At 38.9% G+C, this 18,698-nt stretch overlaps 1 protein-coding gene across 1 annotated transcript in view; it reads right to left on the reverse strand.

Moving 5' to 3' along the window:
• Positions 1–18,390, reverse strand: part of LOC107701029 (breast cancer anti-estrogen resistance protein 1-like) — a 91,630-nt gene extending 73,240 nt beyond the window's left edge. The window contains exon 1 of the mRNA XM_016502941.1: positions 17,958–18,390. Coding sequence (XP_016358427.1) covers positions 17,958–17,969 — 12 coding nt within the window. The 5' untranslated portion in view covers positions 17,970–18,390. The remainder of the gene's footprint in view (positions 1–17,957) is intronic.
• Positions 18,391–18,698: the final 308 nt, after the last annotated feature.

Genomic DNA, 18,698 nt, shown 5'->3' on the forward strand with positions numbered 1-18,698 from the left:
ACTAGCAGCACAGGCAATAACGTTAGCCGCGCATTCTCGCTCTCTTCTCTCCGACAACACCTTCTCTCTCACACGCGTCTCATTCGCTCCGGTTAAATAGTGCTTGTATTGCGCATTATTTTAGTCATTCCCGCAGGTTTCGCGCTTATACCAAACGCGCGCGCACCAGAACTGATCTATATTAGTGGAGAGCACAATCCGCGCTCAGTCTCAAACAGCTTGTTACAATGAAGACTACAGAAATTAAAGTAATCAAATTAAAATTTTATTACTTTAATTTCTGTAGTATTTCTTAACTGAATAAAAACTTACTTAACCTGAAAAACTTTCATAGCTCTCTTTATTCTATTGCATTTATCTGTGCTGTTGTTGTTATTTTCGGCACATCACTAACAGAAATAGTAAATGATTTTCAATCACATGATGCTGTCAAAAACACTTGCATTTACACTTGTAATTCCTTTAATAACGTTATGGTTGTATTTTTAAAAAGTATTTTCACACTTTGATTTAGGCACTGCACATTAGGTGGTGTCTCCTTCTCTCTCTGCATTTGTTTATCTAGCTGTTCTGTAGTCAACAGGTCATTGCCTACTCTTCTCCCTGTCCATTAGTGAGCATGTGATTAGCATTCCAGCAAAATTCCCTTAACTAGCCCTCGTCTCAGCACACAAACACGCTCATAACAAAACACCACGTACGCACACACATTCGCCAGCATATACACTCAAACTGTATCTCAGATATACACACAAGTTCAGTCTGTTCAGCAGCCAGTCAGGACAAAGGAATAGTCTATTTCCTGACCCATGACACAGAGTTGAGTGAACATGCCCTGTGCAGGACCGCTGAGAGATGGCGAGATGATGATGATAAGGAAACTCCCATCAGCCCCCAACACTCCTCCTCCAGTCTGACCAGCACAAGAGTAAATCACAATGTTTAAAAGCATCATTAACCTCTATGGAGATGGGTTTTAGGTAGTAATGAAACTTAATTTGAAACAACAATTGCGTTGCCTCTTCCTACATTCTGTAGGCAGCAGCCTTCTAAGGCAGCATCCTAACCATCACAGAAGCCTAATAAATGACTCTCCATAGGCAACTCTGTTAATGGTAAAGCATGTGCATCACACAAATAATGCTTTTCAAAGTGCACATGAAATTCTGCTAATGCTCAGTTGAGTAGTAACTGACTTTCATTAAACTTTTAAAGATACAATGATGAAGACGCAGAGGTTGCCAACCTCCTCATAAGAAAAATGTCTTGTTTCTACAACTATGAATATACCGGAGGTTGCTAAACTTACAATGTGATACTATATAATACTGTATATACAGTACTATGCAAAAATCTTAAAGGGTTAGTTCACCCAAAAATTAAAATTAGCTTGTGTTTTACTTACCCTCGAAGCATCCTAGGAATATATGACTTTCTTCTTTCAGACGAATCCAGTCATTGTTATATTAAAAAGTGTCCTGGCTATTCCAAGCTCTATCATTGCAGTCAGCGGGTGTTGCAGCTGAACAGTCCACAAGTAATCAAATAAAGCTCGCGCATTCATAATAAAACGTGCCGCAGACGGCTCCGGGGGATGAATAAAGGCCCCCTGAAGTTTTTGTAAGAAAAATATCCATATTTCAAACGTAATAAACAATTTTCTCTCACTTCTGCTGACTGTCATACACTGAAGCAGTTCCGGCGGATGACGTAAGACTTTGCAAAGAAAAATGCCGGAGGATTTCGATATAAACCAAGAGGAGACTGGTTTTCCTTTGCTAAAGTAAGGAAACTTTGCTTCCTTTGCTTCCTTTGCTCCTATTAAACAAACTCGCGAGACAAGCATATATCAGAGGTGCGTGCGCTGCGCATACGTCATACGCCTTCCGCCGGAACGGATTAGATGCTTCACAACAACATTTGTTTGAAGACAGTTATAAGACAAATTTACACATCATCATCCTGTTCAAAAGTTTACCACCCTGCTCTTAATGCATTGTGTTGCCTTCTTGAGCATCAGTAAATTTTTTCACCTTTTGTAATTGTTATGTATGAATCCCTCAATTGTCCTCAAAGTGAAAAGATGGATCTCAAAATCATACAGTCACTGTTGGAAAGCGTTCAAATATGCAGAAGATGCTGGAAAACCCAAAAATGTGCAGGAGCTGGAGGATATTTCAGAAGAACAGCGGGCAGTTTAACTGTTCAGGACAAACAAGGGACTCATGAACAACTATCACAAAAAATAAAAACAGTAATGGATCATCCAGAAAAATGACACACAGTATTAATATTCAAGGGTATGTAAACATTTGAACGGGGTAATTTTTTATAAATTCAGTTATTATTTTGTCTTGTGGAGTATATATATAAACATCTGTTATGTGAAATAGCTTATTCAAGACAGTACTAAATAAAAAATAACATGCAATTTTCATGATCCCTCTTATTTTGTGAAAATTATTAACATTTTGCATATTTTTTTTATATATACACACACACACATATATATGCTTGCAAAGGTTTGGGGTCATTACCTTTTTTAAATAAATTAATTAGCAAGGATGCATAGAATTAATTAAAAGTTACAGTAAAGACTTTTACTTTGTTACAAACGATTTCTATTTTAAATAAACACTGTTCTTTTGAACATATTATTTATCAAAAAACCTGGAAGAAAATGTTTCACCAATATTAGACAGACAGACAGACAGACAGATAGACAGATAGATAGCTAGATAGATAGATAGATAGATAGATAGATAGATAGATATTACATTGTTAGCTTATGAACCTCAACTAGATTCAGAGCAGATTCAAGTGATATGATGGAGTGCCATTTCCCCAAATCTATTCTGCATTATTTAATCTCAGGCTAGGCCATCTTCTCAGTGTTTGTGTTTGTTCTGCACTGCTGTTTTCTGCTTTGTCCACAGATGAGCAATGAACGACCTCTGTGCAGTAATCCAGTGGAGGAAGATTTCCCTGTGGGCCCCGTCCCAGATAATCGAAATTCTACAAGACTGTCTAAGGTCTGTCTGATTCCCTCCTTGAGAACAGGAGATAAAATCCTGATAAGGAGCCATATGATTGGAGGAATCTCTGCGACCAAACCACAACACTCAGATCCAAAGCTCAGTTCAGCTCAGTTCATAATTGAAGTGGATAAATGAGAAAACGTAATCAATATGACAAGGGATGCAACGATTCACTCAACTCATGATTCGATTCGATTCACGATTTTGATTTCACAATTTGATTTTCTCATGATTTTTTTTTTAACAAAATGAGATTGAAGACATTATTCAGTAAATGAAAAGGTGTTGTTTTATTAGGCTATTGCTGCACGTGTCTTTGTCAAATTGAAATAGAACAAAACTAAATTGAAATTTTTAAACTAAATCAAACAAGTAAGTTACACAAATAAAATAAATCTCTTAATATTAACAGTCTAAGGCTTTGTCTGTGCTCTTTCCATTTAAAATTAGAGGCAACCACTGGATTTTAATCATGATCCAAACAAAGATGCTGCATACATGCAGCATGAATAGTTTTTAATCTAAATTAGACTGTATAATTTCGAAGTTTGAAGCAAAAACAGAATGATCTGACTTTAATTTTGTGAAACTATACTACATAAAACACATCTGAACGAAACAGCAGATGAGCTGAATAAGACGCAGATTTACTCTCTGACAGCAGGTGGTGCTTATGAACAGCAATAGGAACCGCAAAGAAAATATCACGTAAACTTTTCTAAAGACAGTCAGTTCCCCTCAGAGATACATAACTCCTACTCCAATTGTATCTCAACCAATTTGAATCGTCACATATTTGAATCGATTTTCGACCGGCTTGCGGTTAATCATTACATCCCTAAATATGACATGATATCATGTGAAGGCTGTATGATCTGAGAAATAGCTGATCTGAGCAACAAGCACACAAGGGTGCGTGGTATAATCAAAATCATATCATATATCAGAGTAATTTTATATCATGGTAATTGTATATACTGTATCACAATATAGATATTTGTGCTAGAAAGTGAACAAAAACTATATTTATTTTTTAAAAACATGCGTGTTTTTTGGAGAACAGGAGTTTTTGAATTGAGAATTCAATTACTCTTCTTCCTCTATTCCTGTATCTCATACATTTAGTGCATTTTCAGTCAAAATCATATAGTCTAGTGATACTCTGCAAAAGACAGCCGATTCCCAAGATTCATTCTTGTTCAATCACATAGTGGTTTTTCAAAGCTCCTCTGAGGGTCTCGGTACCATCGAGAGACTATCAAGAGCAATGACAGGTTTGTGGCACACAGACAGCCATTCAGAGCCTCTCACTGCATTCATCGCCAATAAATATTTACAATCCATTTATTTCATCACATACACACAACATGACAGAGTGTAAAATGGCCAGCTCAGCGAGCTGGAAGAAGAAACATGCAGGAGACCAGAACAATACCTCTTCCCAGCTGGTGCCACCACCAGATCCATCAGTCAACGGTGTGTGTGTGTGTGTGTGTGTGTGTGTCTATGAGAGCCTTAGCACCTTCACTGACAAACACATCAGTCAGACGTAAAGCACATCCTAACACAGACCATCAATCTGCCATCAAGTAGACAGTTCAAAGGCCGTATTCAGCCAGTGAGAGCGACCGCTTGCTAAACTGAAGAGAAAAGGACTGGTCAGCTGTACAAAACCTCTTCACAGAGAATTTTTTTCAATAAAATATAAACTAATGGACCCTGTGGTAGAAAACCGAGGCTCTGTATTTTGTGAAATGTAACTCAATAGTGATTCAAGGTGATGGTAATTTATGGTTAATTTGTTGGCTAATTATATTTAGTGTGAAGCCACAAGTTAAATCCATCATAAAAAGAGGCAGAGGGAGATATGCTGTGAAAGTGTGAGGAAAGTTAATTTAATTTTCACTCAATGCCTCTTTCCTCCCTGAGGACGATCCTTTAAGACATCCCACCATGCGGGAACAACGCTGCTCTACTGGGCATCATATGTGAGCGTACTGGCTGCTGTATCTAATCAATTCCAGAGTAATATCCTCTGTAGTGTGATTGTATAGGTGCAAATAATATCAGAATAGCCTGTGTCCATATCCAGCAGCACTGAAACCAAATGCTGAAGAGGTATGATCTTGTGTTATGAAACTTTATGGCAGTAAAGGAGAATAAGCTAGGTGCTACAGACACACAGCCATCAAAAGTAAACAATAACCAAAAACAAGCTGGCGCATGACAAGTGTAGTTATGAAAACAGGACTCAAGTAACTCTTCCTTTCTAAATGTTTTCTTAGCATGAGAATGTCTAGTTAAAATTAGTTCAAACATTTCAAGATCCCTGCATTCACTTTGCTAGCTGTTTTTAAATGCAAGAACGCAAACTGTGTGTAACCTTAGACACAATAATAATACTTGTATGAAGTACTGCTGAAGGCTTTTGAAAATAGCACAAATAGCACAGGCTGCCGTGTGTTTTGAGTTTGAGCTCCGTCAAGTTAATTCTTTGTCGTCTAATTTTTTATCTTAAAATCAATTTTATACACCATCATTTTAGTTTCTATAACGTGTGAATATATCTCCTATCGTATTCTACAACAAAAACAATCAGAGCGCCTTGTTATCACTAGTTTTATTTTGATTTCCCGAGTCCGCTATTAGAAAATAGCCCGCTAGCATCGCCAGCGTGGTTGCCGATAATCTCGCTTACATTACTAATACTCTATTCACACACATTACCATTGTTTTACTTGACTTAACTCTGCTGTTCTCTCTATCTCTGGACATCTACCAAGGACTTTGTCAAGGCAAGCCTGTTTTTTTTTTCTACGCTCTGACAAAAAATGCCCACAGCCCAATTACTGTAAACATCTTTCTGTAAGTAAATATTTTCCAGATTATCCTCTTTTAATGCCTGCTAGTACTAATGCTGCAGTTTTCATATTATCCTTTCCGACTATGACAGCTGCGCAATTCATCTCTGGAAAGATATTATCATATTAAGTAACGAGATACTCTGCACTACTCAAATGCTAAAAATAATAAAAAGAAATTAAAAAAAAAAAAACTGGGATTGTGCCTTGGGAAGCTGATGTGTGACACAGGAAACATGTTCCATGACACAACAGCTATCCTGAGTGCTGGGGTGAAGCCTGTGACATTGGGGGCTCTTCTGGACGATGAAATGATCGAGTGCCGAGGTGCCTGTGTATATTAGCAGCACAGTGGCTGTTGACATGACAGCAGTCTAGCCCAGACTCACTTTGGCTTCTGGGAGTTTCCAGGCCCAGAAATCCTGGACACAGTCTGGAAAAGAAAAGAAAGGAATTGGCGGAGAGAGAAAAAGTGAGAAAGAGAGGAACGGAAGCCTGCATTCCAGTGTGGCAGTCCAAAAGTCTGCAAAATAGCTTTCCAAAAAAAAAATCAGGCACAGAACCTATACACAACATTACATTAACATTGCAAAAACATTTAATGGATACTGTTTTGCAGTAAAAATGTCAAAGAAATTATGCATAATAAAAAACAACTGATGACTCAAAGGTTGTTTATCCACTGAAAAGTGTATGTAATGTAATACTGGAAAAACATTGGGAATCTTGGAACCTTTACAGGTGGTACAACCATCATATCAACAAAGCTTTGAGCTTCTTTTTCTCTCATACATCCAGATCCCACAGCCTTCTGTCTCACATGTTGCTTGACTTTCTTTTCTTCTCCTAATTCCATATATTTCTTCTTCACAATCCCTCCTTATCGCTTCATATTTCTCCTACTCATTCTTTCTCCTAATGTCTTTCTGTGTTTCTCATCTCATCCTCTATCTTTTACTCTCCATTTCTATCTAATCCATTTTTTTCCTCTTCATCTTCCTCAACCCCATCCCCCTCTTTTTTTCTCATAAACTGGGGAACGGTCTGTGAATGAGCAGTAAATTGCTTGCCCTCCCAGTTCAAACCCAATTCACATGCCAGTTGAGCAGATTACTTGCCCAGCCAACAGGGCAAAGGGGCACAGGACAAGAACAAAAGCTTTGAACAATGTAGATTGGTTAATCTGTCCATCCCACATACATTAACATTCATCTCCTTAATGCATATCAATCAGATCAACCCAAGTTCAAAAGGTTCTTGTGCATACATTTTGCTTTAAATGTGACCAAACACACAATAAGCTTTCCAGACTTTCTGGTCCAATCCTGAGCTGACCTCCAGGAACACTAGGAGTCCCTCAGCCATGTAGCTAAATTCAGAAACCAGGAAAAATCCAGGTAGGGGGCCCAGATGGCAAACCTTTCATGTCATGAAGAACAAGGCCTTCTTTTACCAGTCTGCAATTGGCCACATTGGGTACCTTAATTTGTTGCCAAGTCTAGCAATAATCCATGAGCCATGGGGATGATCATGGGGCCTCCACCTGCTATGTAAATTAAAGACCTTGATAAACACTGCCTCTATCTGAAACCCATCATTTACCTGCTTCACTAGATAGCAAGATCTACTAGCCACCTGTACAGACGAACATCTATGCATTCAACAAAGCATGAACATCCTACTTATCACCTAAGAGACCAATTCAATGGGCTCAGTCAATACAATCGCAGACCTAAAAGACTATAATTTGAAAAATGACCACTATACCGACCATTTCCCTTATTGTGGAACTGAAGTCTTCCTTTTGGACCCAAACCAGTCTCACATCTGCACACATGAGCAGCTCTAATTAAGATGCATTAGATGAAGTATAAATGTTTGTAAGAACCTGTGAGAGAAGAACTAGGCTGTGAGAATATGAATGTCCAGCAGGTATATCTATAAAAGCCAGCTGTGGTTCATTAATGTTAACTGATGAGTTTGCAGCGGTTGGCTTGAAGCGTTCCGGAGATCATGCTGGGATTCTTATACAGCACTCTGAGTGTGCTACAGGAAGTACAGCATTCCTATAGCACATAAACTTTGTAATAGCTGAGACTAAAACGCTAACACACACACACACACTCACACAAGGACCTTATAAAGCAAGAAAAACATCAGCAAAAACATCAGCACATATAAACAGCTCATACATCAAGAAATGGATACCAATAGAAGTTTCCATCTCAGAGTAAAAAATACCACAGATAATTGACAGATTAAAATTAAAATATGAAATAGAGTCATTTTGAGATTAAAAGTCACAATTACGAGAAACAAAACAACATTGTGAGATAAACTGAAAAGTAAAAAATAGATGCCTTGCAACAACGATAAAGTCACAATTTTACAAGTCACAACATTATGACAATTAAGTCGCAATTATGAGACACAAATAGCAACTGACAAGTCACATTGCAGAATAACAGCTTAAACTATGATAAATAGCCAATTAGAAAGAAACAAAAGAGAAACTAATTGCAACTGTCATATATGAAGTCACAATGCAAAATAAAGTCACATTTTGATAGTCAAAATAAGGAGAAACGAAACATTGATAGATATAATCTGACAATGACGACATATAAAAATGTAAAAAAAAAAGTTGAAACTGCAATACAGTCGCAAATAACTTTTTTTACTCTGAGACAGAAACAGGTTTCCATAGATGCCAGATTGTTTATCATAAACATTGAAACATACATTGTCTTTTAAGTCAGAGAGTGAATATTCTAAGTATGCTGTGTGTTTGACAATGTACGCGAGTTGTAATGGGACTATTATTAAGGAACCAATGCTAATCTCCAAACAGTGGCACAAAAGCAAAATCCCAGCTGTCGCTGTCCACTCTACGAAACCAAGAGCAGCAAAGTCCTACGAAAGATCGAAAGCCAATCTTCAAAATCAATTTTCTTTCACATCAAGCTTCTTTGTTGCCTAAAAATGACTTTTTCTTTTACCGTAAAGCTGCAGTAATAACATGCAACATCCCTTTATTATCCTTCTGCAAGTGCGGCTCACTGGCGTCAGCATTAAAAAAAGCAACAAGCTGCTTAAAGGTCGCCCCTCTAGCGGAAAAATGGGAGATGCAACATTGGGTTAGCGCCATGCTGCAGCTGATGCAACTTTAATCCGCTGCACTGCATTGATGAGGAAGAGGGACAACGGTCTGCAGAAATGTCACATTATAGCAGCTGTGTGAAATGGAGTCGCCCACTTCAAAACTGTCTCTCATTTTGTCTCACTCTCCCCCATCACCTCCTCTCTCTCTCACCTTTCGGTCTTGTGCTTTCTCTCCCTAAATCCCCAATCACACCTCACAAGTTCCCATCATCGAAAAGGTCAACAGGAGCAAGAACACATCCACGCCGACTTCCAATGAGACGCTTCCTCAAGGAGGTGATGGTGGAGGTCAAGCCAAATCAAAGAGGGCACCCCTAATCTATTCCAGCACCAGAGTAAAATAAATTACATTAATTATGCATTATGCTTGCTGTTTATGCGTGGGACCCTGATTATAATAGCTTCAAGAGTGTTAGCATACACCGTACATTTATTTGCATGCCACTAAATGACCCCAGATTGTCCCAGAGGTCGGATATAGAAACCTGGAATGTAGTTAATACATTGTGAAGTTGATTAATCTGCCTGATCCATCAATTATGAAATTGAGTTCCGGCATTCCAAAGCATCCCGAGCACTGTTGCTTTAATTTAAGGAATGTAACATACTGTGCAGTGTTAAACTTCACATGGATTAACGGGACTTCAACTAAAGATTACAGCCTCTTCATGCTGCTGCAATGCGGTTTAGGCACATCAAATAAGAGGTGCACGCTTGCACTTCAGTGCCACACACTCACTTAAGCATGCTCATTAGCATTAAGAGTTCCCATCTGCATATATACGATATGATATTTCACGTACACACTCATACGGACAGACACAGCTGAGAGGATGTGACTGAGGTGCTCGCACTCACACGTCCTTAATGAGCATCCAGACAGAGAGGTTCATTAAAACACAGGCGGATGCGGAGAGGTTCATTAGGACAGGAGCAGTGTTGTTATTATTAACTATTTCAATTAGCGAATTTGAATAGCTTTAGTTTTAAAGCTGAAACAAAATATAAATACTAGATGATTTTAGAAATGGTACTTTGGAAACCAACTGAAAAAAGATAAAGTTTTTAAAATTAAAATTACGAAAACTAAAACTGAAATAAAAATGGAAACATTAAAAAACTAATAAAAATGACAAAAGCACCTAACAGAATTACTAAAACTTATTAAAAAAAATCTAAAATAAATTCTAATTCAAAATATTAATAAATACTATTACAGTATACGAATAGTACTAAAAATACCGTTACACTGGACTCTTCCAGTTCTAGTCTCATTTGTGTCTCTTTTTCTTCCATCCCCCTCTCTCCTGGCTCCTGCTCTTCATCTGACCCTTTGACTTCATCACTCATCACTGCCAAGCTACTCTGCAATTCAGAGGGCGATCAATCTGCAGATTGCCTGGGTCTAGCTGAGCTGGACTGGACTGATCTGGGCTCATCTGAGTTGATTTGGATTGGCCTTAGGCTTGCTGCGATAGATGGTGTTTTCAGTTATACCGGTGTTAAGCCGCAACACCGGTTACGTCATTTGCCTACCGTGGCACCGCCCCCCACCGTCGTTTTGATTTTTTTATAGTAACAAAAATAATTTAGCCTAGTTCAGTTAGAGGACAGATGACGCCGAATTGCGGCAGTTGCCGCTAATTTGAAAGTGAACGTAAAATTCGCACTGCACTTTTACAAGCCATTTGAAAGCGAAGAAAAGAGGGAAACTCAAACGAACTAACCCCCCACCTCCACACCAACGGTGATACCGGTATTACCGGTGTTGTCACTCTTCGATTAACCGGTGGGAAAATTTCCTCACCGTCACAACCCTAATTGGCCTTAGCTAAAACTGGACTTTACTGGGCTGGCCTCAGCTGAAATAAACTGGACCTGTTTAGCTAAAATGCACTGGACTGGGTTGGGTTTAGCTGAGTAAACTGGACCGGTCTCAGATTATCTGGACTGAAAACGGCACACTACACTATACACTATAGTTGAGCAAAACTAGAGTGGATTGGGTCGGTCTTAGTTGAGATAAACTGGAGTAGCCTAAGCTAATCTGGACTGAACTGAACATGCTAAACTCGACCTGACTGGGTTGGTCTTAGTTGAGATCAACTGGACTGGCCTTAGCTACTCTTCACTGAACCTGGCATGATAAACTTGACATGACTGGGTTTAGCTAAACTGGACTGATCTAGGCTCAGTTTAGCTGAGTACAACTGTATTGGTCTTAGCTAACCTGCACTGAACTGGGCATGCTAAACTGGACGGGACTAGGCTGGATTTAGCTAAGTACAACTGGATTGGTTTTAGCTAATCTGGATTGAATTGGGCAAGGTAAACTAGACTTAACTAGGTTTAGCTAAACTGGACTGGACTAGGCTGGGTTTAGCCTTGTACAGCTGGAATATCCTTAGCCAGTCTGGACTAAACTGGGCAAACTAAACTGGACTGGACTAGACTGGGTTTAGCTGAGTTCAGATGGATTGGCTTTAGCTAATCTGGTCTGGGTTTATCCCAGTTTAATTGACTGGGTTTAGCTAAACTGGACTGGACTGAGCTGGATTTAGCTGAGATAAACTGGACTGGGCATGCTAAATTGGACTAGAGTGGAAATAGCTAGACTGGACTGGGCTAGGCTGAGCTCATGAGGACTGGCCTTAACTGAATTGGTCTACTCTAAACAGATGTCTCTGTCAGGTTCACTTATACGTACAGTTCCCTCCCCCATCCCATCATGCACATACAGTCTAATCTCAGACAGCCCGGTTTGATTGATGGCGCTCCATTAATATGACCATGGCGCACATCAGCCAGCAGATTTACGACGGTGGCGATGGGACGATTTGGCACAGGCAGTGGCAAAAACAGACACATGCACACAACTACACTCGCTCGTTTTTCTATCTCCCTTTCACTCTCACAGCTGCACTATAATAAGGATCCACATCAGGATCCAGTGCCCATCGAGCTACAAAACAAATATGTGCAACACTCTCTCTCTCTGTCTACCAACACAATCCCTCAACACAAAACATGAACACGAGGCATGCAAATTTTACACATACACACCCAACATAATCTCCATCCACAGACGTGCACACGCACATATTCCCTCTCTCTTCCCCCTTCTAATGCTGACGAAAGAGATTTACAGGGCAGTGGAACAAAAGAGCGGGTTACACTGAGTTCAAATCATCACATGGTGAAAAAGTCCTGCGTTTCATTAGCAACTCATCACAGCCAAGCCACGTTGACACACACATACGACTTAAACAGCAGCATAAACAGAATTCTAGAGAGGGCCGCACATTCATTAAAGTCAGTCCTGCCAGTCTGACACACAGAAAACAAGATGCTACACTTTAAACACCCTGGGGTCAAGGGGAGGGGGTGTGGTGACTTGTTTAGAGGAGACGTGTTTACGTGACTCTTTTAGGTCCTGTGAGGACCGGCATGTGTCCTCCCAAACAGCTGAGAGTGGTCGTCTGCAGGACAGTCAACGCCAGGGTGAGTAAAACGACACCGGCTTTTGAAATCATAAGGGGCCTACTTGGATTTCACACTAAGTATGTCCCCCACTGCTGCAAATATAACAGCAAAAGAGCTCTGCAAAACAGAAGCATGTGCACACACACACACACACACACACAGACTGTTAAACGCAAGGAAACTAAAATTAAAAGCAAAAAAAAAGCCATATGAACCTTCAGAGTGACAAAAGATGAAGGACATAGAAAAACAGATGAATAAGAAAAAAGGGTGAAAAGCATTTGGCAAAGATAAAGAGGCTGGAAGTATGTGAAGCTATATTCAGACAAAGAAAACCAGTCAGAGAGTATCTTTTTGGAGTGATCTGTTTGTTTGCCAGTCTGCAGACTTGCACACTATCGCTGCACACAAAACCACAAATTCTATACACTGCATTCTTTTCCTACACTATATCAGACAGACACATGCTTTACTCCATCATGTGAATATACAGTTTTTGTGCTCATAAACATAACTGAATAGAGAATGATCAGAAATGAATAGAGAATGACTTTCAATAATATTCAAAGAAATTTCAATTATATTCCTGAATCGTAAATTAAATTGAACTGAGGTATCAAATCCAATGAAAAAATCCAATTTAAATTTAAATGCAATGAAGTAGAAAGAAAATGAGTTTTAAAAAATTATTATTACTGTAATTTTTAATTAGCATAGTAAATGAAAACCAATACTGGATTGACAAAGTATTGAAGTTTGAAGGTCTATAGCCTTTATAGACAGAGAAAATGACAGAATGACAACAATGTCAGATAAATAGAACAAACAACAAATGAATGATACAATAAGAAGGAACGACAGAAAAACAGAAAAGACAACAGAAAGATAGATAGAACAACAGAAAGACAGAACGACAAAGAATGATAGAACGACCGAACATTAGGATGATAGAAAGACAGAATGACAGAACAAACAATAGAATGACAGAACAATAGATAGACTGATAGAATGAAAAACAATAGACAGACAGATTAGACAGACGGACGGACGGACGGACAGATAGATAGATAGATAGATAGATAGATAGATAGATAGATAGATAGATAGATGAACGACCGAACATTAGGATGATAGAAAGACAGAATGACAGAACAAACAATAGAATGACAGAACAATAGATAGACTGATAGAATGAAAAACAATAGACAGACAGATTAGACAGACGGACGGACGGACGGACAGATAGATAGATAGATAGATAGATAGATAGATAGACTTTTGTTCAGTGCTTACAGAAATATGCACATTAATGCCAGCATCTGTGACCAATAAAGTTCAGCTGAAGAATGTGAGCGCTGTCCAAGGTAATTCAATTTTCATGCTTTACATACAACTCTCCATACTACAGACAACATCCTGCTGAAAACACACACACACACACACAGCCTATAACACAACACAATTTTCCCTTCATTTGTATTCTTATGCAAACAAATGTGTGCAATGTACCAAGACATAAACGAGAATGAAGAATATTCACACATATACACATATACTGCATACTAATGTGAATGGTATTTAAATCAGATGAATATGAAGAGCTGTTTGTCAAAAGACTCCTGAGGTGACATAAACATTAATATTTACATTCATATTCATCATATGTTCACCTGCAGCTGCTTCTAACATTCCTATTTTTCTCTTGAGCTGACAAGCAATAAACTAATGAGCGTGTCAGCTGTTCTCTGGATTAAGATGCATCCAGTGTGAGAGTGTGTGTATTTGAGCAAAAAATGGCCATCCTTAATCACTAAAAATGGATAAAGATGCCTGCCGGGAGTGGCAAAGCAGGGGCCGCTGATGTGTGACTGCGTGAAGGAAAGAATGTCTATGAGATGAGACACTTACTATGCAAGGACAAGCATGAATAGTGTGATTTCAGACAGGAATTCAGACGTATTCACAAGTGCATGTCGCAATTCATCTTTGGAGTCGTGCTTGTTCATGCATGGCATGTGTAGCATTATACGCTGTTTACTATGAGTTACTATGAGCCAATGAAACTCATATGTGGAAGGCTGGTGGCCTCTAGTTGCCAGGGCAACGCATACAAATAGCAAAAGGTCTTTATTGGGCGATTGAAATGCAACAACTCACCTAAGCCAACATTATTAATATGTATGTGGAGTATCATCTATGACAAGCACCAAATGTCGGGCGTCTGAGAGTGATCTAGCAAGCTCGTTCCCTGCTGGCTTCGCATTTAACCTCTTGTGGTGAAACTCCGAGGGACGGTGGGGGGGAATAAGTGCACGCACTCTGGGAGCTGTCCAGGGGACGAGATAAAGATCTGAAGCCGAGGCAAATGACGTTAACAGCCAAACATTAATACCCATCAATATGTATGAAGCAGAGCATGTGTAGAACTCAAACTTATGTATCAAAGGAAGTATGCATGCATCCATACACGCTTGCAGAATTCAAGTGAAAATGTATGGAGATACATTCAGGTTGCGGGTTCGAGTCTCGTACCGGCAGGTATTGTAGGTGGGGGGAGTGAATGCACAGCGCTCTCTCCACCTTCAATACCACGACTGAGGTGCCCTTGAGCAAGGCACCGAACCCCCAACTGCTCCCCGGGCGCCGCAGCAAAAATGGCTGCCCACTGCTCCGGGTGTGTGTTCACGGTGTGTGTGTGTTCACTGCTGTGTGTGTGCACTTTGGATGGGTTAAATGCACAGCACTAATTCCGAGTATGGGTCACCATACTTGGCCACACGTCACGTCACTTTACTATTTTTTTACTTACTAGATATGCAAGTCTGGACATATGTTGGTAAAGCGTCAGTGGGGCAGTGTCTTCATATTGTTTACCAAAACTAAAACTATTACAAATCATATTTGTGAAATGAAATAAAACAGAAATAAAATAAAATAAAATATAAATATTAGATGACAAAATTGAACTTAAACTTTTGAATTAAAACAATTATTAAATACTAAAATTACTAAACCTTACACTGGAATAAAAATAAAGCTATATAGATATATATAAAAAAAAAAAATAATGACAAAATCACATAAAAGAATGACTAAAACTTTAAAAAGTTCATTCAAAATATTAATAAAAACTACAGTAGTATATAATTAATACTAAAATAACACTGTTTCTACGTTGATTTTCTGACTGAAAAATATGACAGCATGAATAATATGGCTAGGGAAAAAAATAAATTAATATTTTACCTGTGTTCGAAGTCCAAATGTATGTGATAAGATTAAAATGTTGTATACTGCTAAATAATAGCAGGCAATCACATTTTTCTTGAGTTTATAACTGAGGTTTGAGCCAAAATATATTATTTTTATTAATTTTGCATAATGTTATAAGAAATGTTTTAAACAAGAAATACTTACACTATCCACAGATGAGTTTTTGGTGATTATAATATTTGTTAAATATCAAATGAACTGCATAGTTGGATAAAATATTAAGATTTTCGTAATATACCAAGTTAGGAGGTTCCCATATGAAATTTATTTTCTGTGCAAGCAGAATGGATACTATTAACTGAAATATGCCCAAACTGATCTGAATCGAAAGGAGAATCAAATTTAAAACAAATCAGAAAGTTTGGATTAAAACCCAGACCTAATAAATAAACCAATGTGGGTTGCAATCCTGACACTCCTGCAGGTTTCCTACTGATGCAAACAAGCTGCAAACACTACATTAAAGTGCTTTAGCCATTACACTTGTTTATTTTTCACTTCTTGGTGACATCTGTTGGTCTCAGGTAAACGGAATCACACCGGTTTTGTGGAAACGAGGCACAAGACAAGCAAACCATACTCTCATCTTTGTGGTAGAACAGCTGCTGCGATCAAGCTCGATCACCCCGGGCAACAGCAATCTGGCTTCTGTTTGTTGAAAATGGCGTGGGACATGGGTACTCATGCGATACTGAATCTGAACATACACCATTCTTTGTCACTGGAACTGAGCATTATCTTAAAGAGTTAAACTGAACAAGGCACAGACCACCGAGGTGGCCTTCCGAGACCATTTCCTCAAATGGATGCAAAGAGAAGAAATGATTTTATTATTTATTCATAACATCATCAATATGCTAGTTCTCCTAAAAACAGCAGTGGGAAAATATATAGGTAAGCTGCCAAGACATGCAAATTAACCTCATTCCTCCCACAGGAATCCGCAATGATGTTTTGCAGAGCTGCGCATCCTCCACAGCCCTGTATTAGCAATCCACTGACTTCTTCTACTTAACTTCAGCCAGCGAGGGCAAACATTAAATCGTGTTGCAGTATGTCGAAATGAGATGCCAAAAGCAGTAGGGAGGCGGAACACAGGTCTCACAGGTTGAGACTCGATGAAGAGCTCTGAGCTGGGAATCTTTTGGAAGAAACAGGTCCATGGTGCAAGAACAGATTTTTCTTCAGGGTCAACCATGTTTACTTGTTAATATGCACATTGCACAGTATTAGTAATATTTATCAATTCTTGATTACCGTACCACGTTAACACAGGTAACAAAATTTGTGACAGAAACTGTCCCACTTTGCGCATCCATCGAAAAAAAATCCATTGCTATAGATATTTATGAAATGCTGCAAGAGAATATTACTTTCAAGGGGCCTTTTGCCCTATGAGGCCATTGCACACAGACATATAAAACATGACCAAATCTTAGAAAATGTCAAATTTGGTTAATTGATCCACAAAAAAAAAAAGTATAATAATAATTAATCTAAAGCAGCAACAAGCTGAAAGGCCAAAGGTAAAAGGTCATAAGGTGCTTCACATAATGGGTTAATCATAAAGCAATGTAACACTTTTTACAAAAAAATAAAAAATTTGTTATAAAAAAAAATGCTTTTGATTTTTCGTTTTTTTTTATTTATTTATTGTGGAAGCCAATAAAAAATACCTTAAGCCAACAGAAACGTGAAATGTTTAGTATGGTAACCTGTCATGAGGAAATTCTGCATCTTATTTGTGCGCTTATTTTTTGTACTTCAGCTCTCAACCTTTTGAGCTGCCTATATATAACGCATTTTTTGGGCATCATTGGCACGCGCACCATTTCGAGCATCCTTGGAACGTGCCAAGACGCCCAAAAACGCTGTCTAGGTAGACAGCTCACTAGGTTTTGACACACAGCTCGTGTATTGTCTTGAGGGAACTACAAAAATTCAGTTCCACTACCGTCCCGAACAGCTGCTTTATACTAAATGACCAGTGTGCATCACCACAGCAATACCGAGCAAACAGCCTATTCTTTCAGACCAACATCTGGGCGTCCAGCACAACGCATGCAGGTTACTATCAAGCAGTTCCGTAACTTTTAAACGTCGCGATGAATCATTTCAGCGGTTACATTGAAGAACTTACCGGTACAGACATCTTGAGTTCCTTCTTTCAATCCACTACAAAGCTGATGCTGATATTAACGGACCAGTTTCTTCCCCTCTAACGGGTTTTCAGCAGAAAACATCAATTTGTATTGTTAGGCTTCTCTCAGAGTCCTTCTATTCCATGTTGTCTGTAGTAAGGGTGCAATCCGGGTCTCGATGGGGTGAGAAGTTTGATGTGAATGTTTCAGATGTGTCTCCGCTCCACCTCGCACGGGTTTCAGTCCTCCTCTCCAGAGGCAGAGAGCTGCAGTTGGGCTACTAATAATATGGCTGTGTTTGAATTAAAACGCTTCTGTTCTTCACTCGTGTTTTTCTTCCTCCGTACAGTAAGGAATGACCTGGCTTCTGTTTGTCTGTACTGCGGTGGCGTACACTGACACTTCACAGCACAGCGAACCAGCACGCTGCTCGCTCGCTCGCTCTCTCTCTCCCTATGATGGAATCGTCAAGTTCTGTTTAAAGGGATAGTCTCCTGTTACCTCTGTGTGGATGAACACGGCATGGTTTATATTATACGCTGTTAACGGTGTTTACATTCGATGCGTTTATGCCAGTCTCGTGCTACTGTGCTATTTAATGTTTTTATACTGTCTTTATACGGTTTTATTTTTCCCTCTCACTGCAAAAAGAATATCTGTGCCTTACAAAAATATTTCGTGGAAGTATAGTAGAGAATACTTGGCAACCATAATTCAATTAAAGACAAAAATCTGTTCAT

The sequence above is a fragment of the Sinocyclocheilus anshuiensis genome, unplaced genomic scaffold (assembly GCF_001515605.1).
Source record: "Sinocyclocheilus anshuiensis isolate Anshui unplaced genomic scaffold, SAMN03320099.WGS_v1.1 scaffold1862, whole genome shotgun sequence".
In the NCBI taxonomy this organism is placed as follows: domain Eukaryota; kingdom Metazoa; phylum Chordata; class Actinopteri; order Cypriniformes; family Cyprinidae; genus Sinocyclocheilus; species Sinocyclocheilus anshuiensis.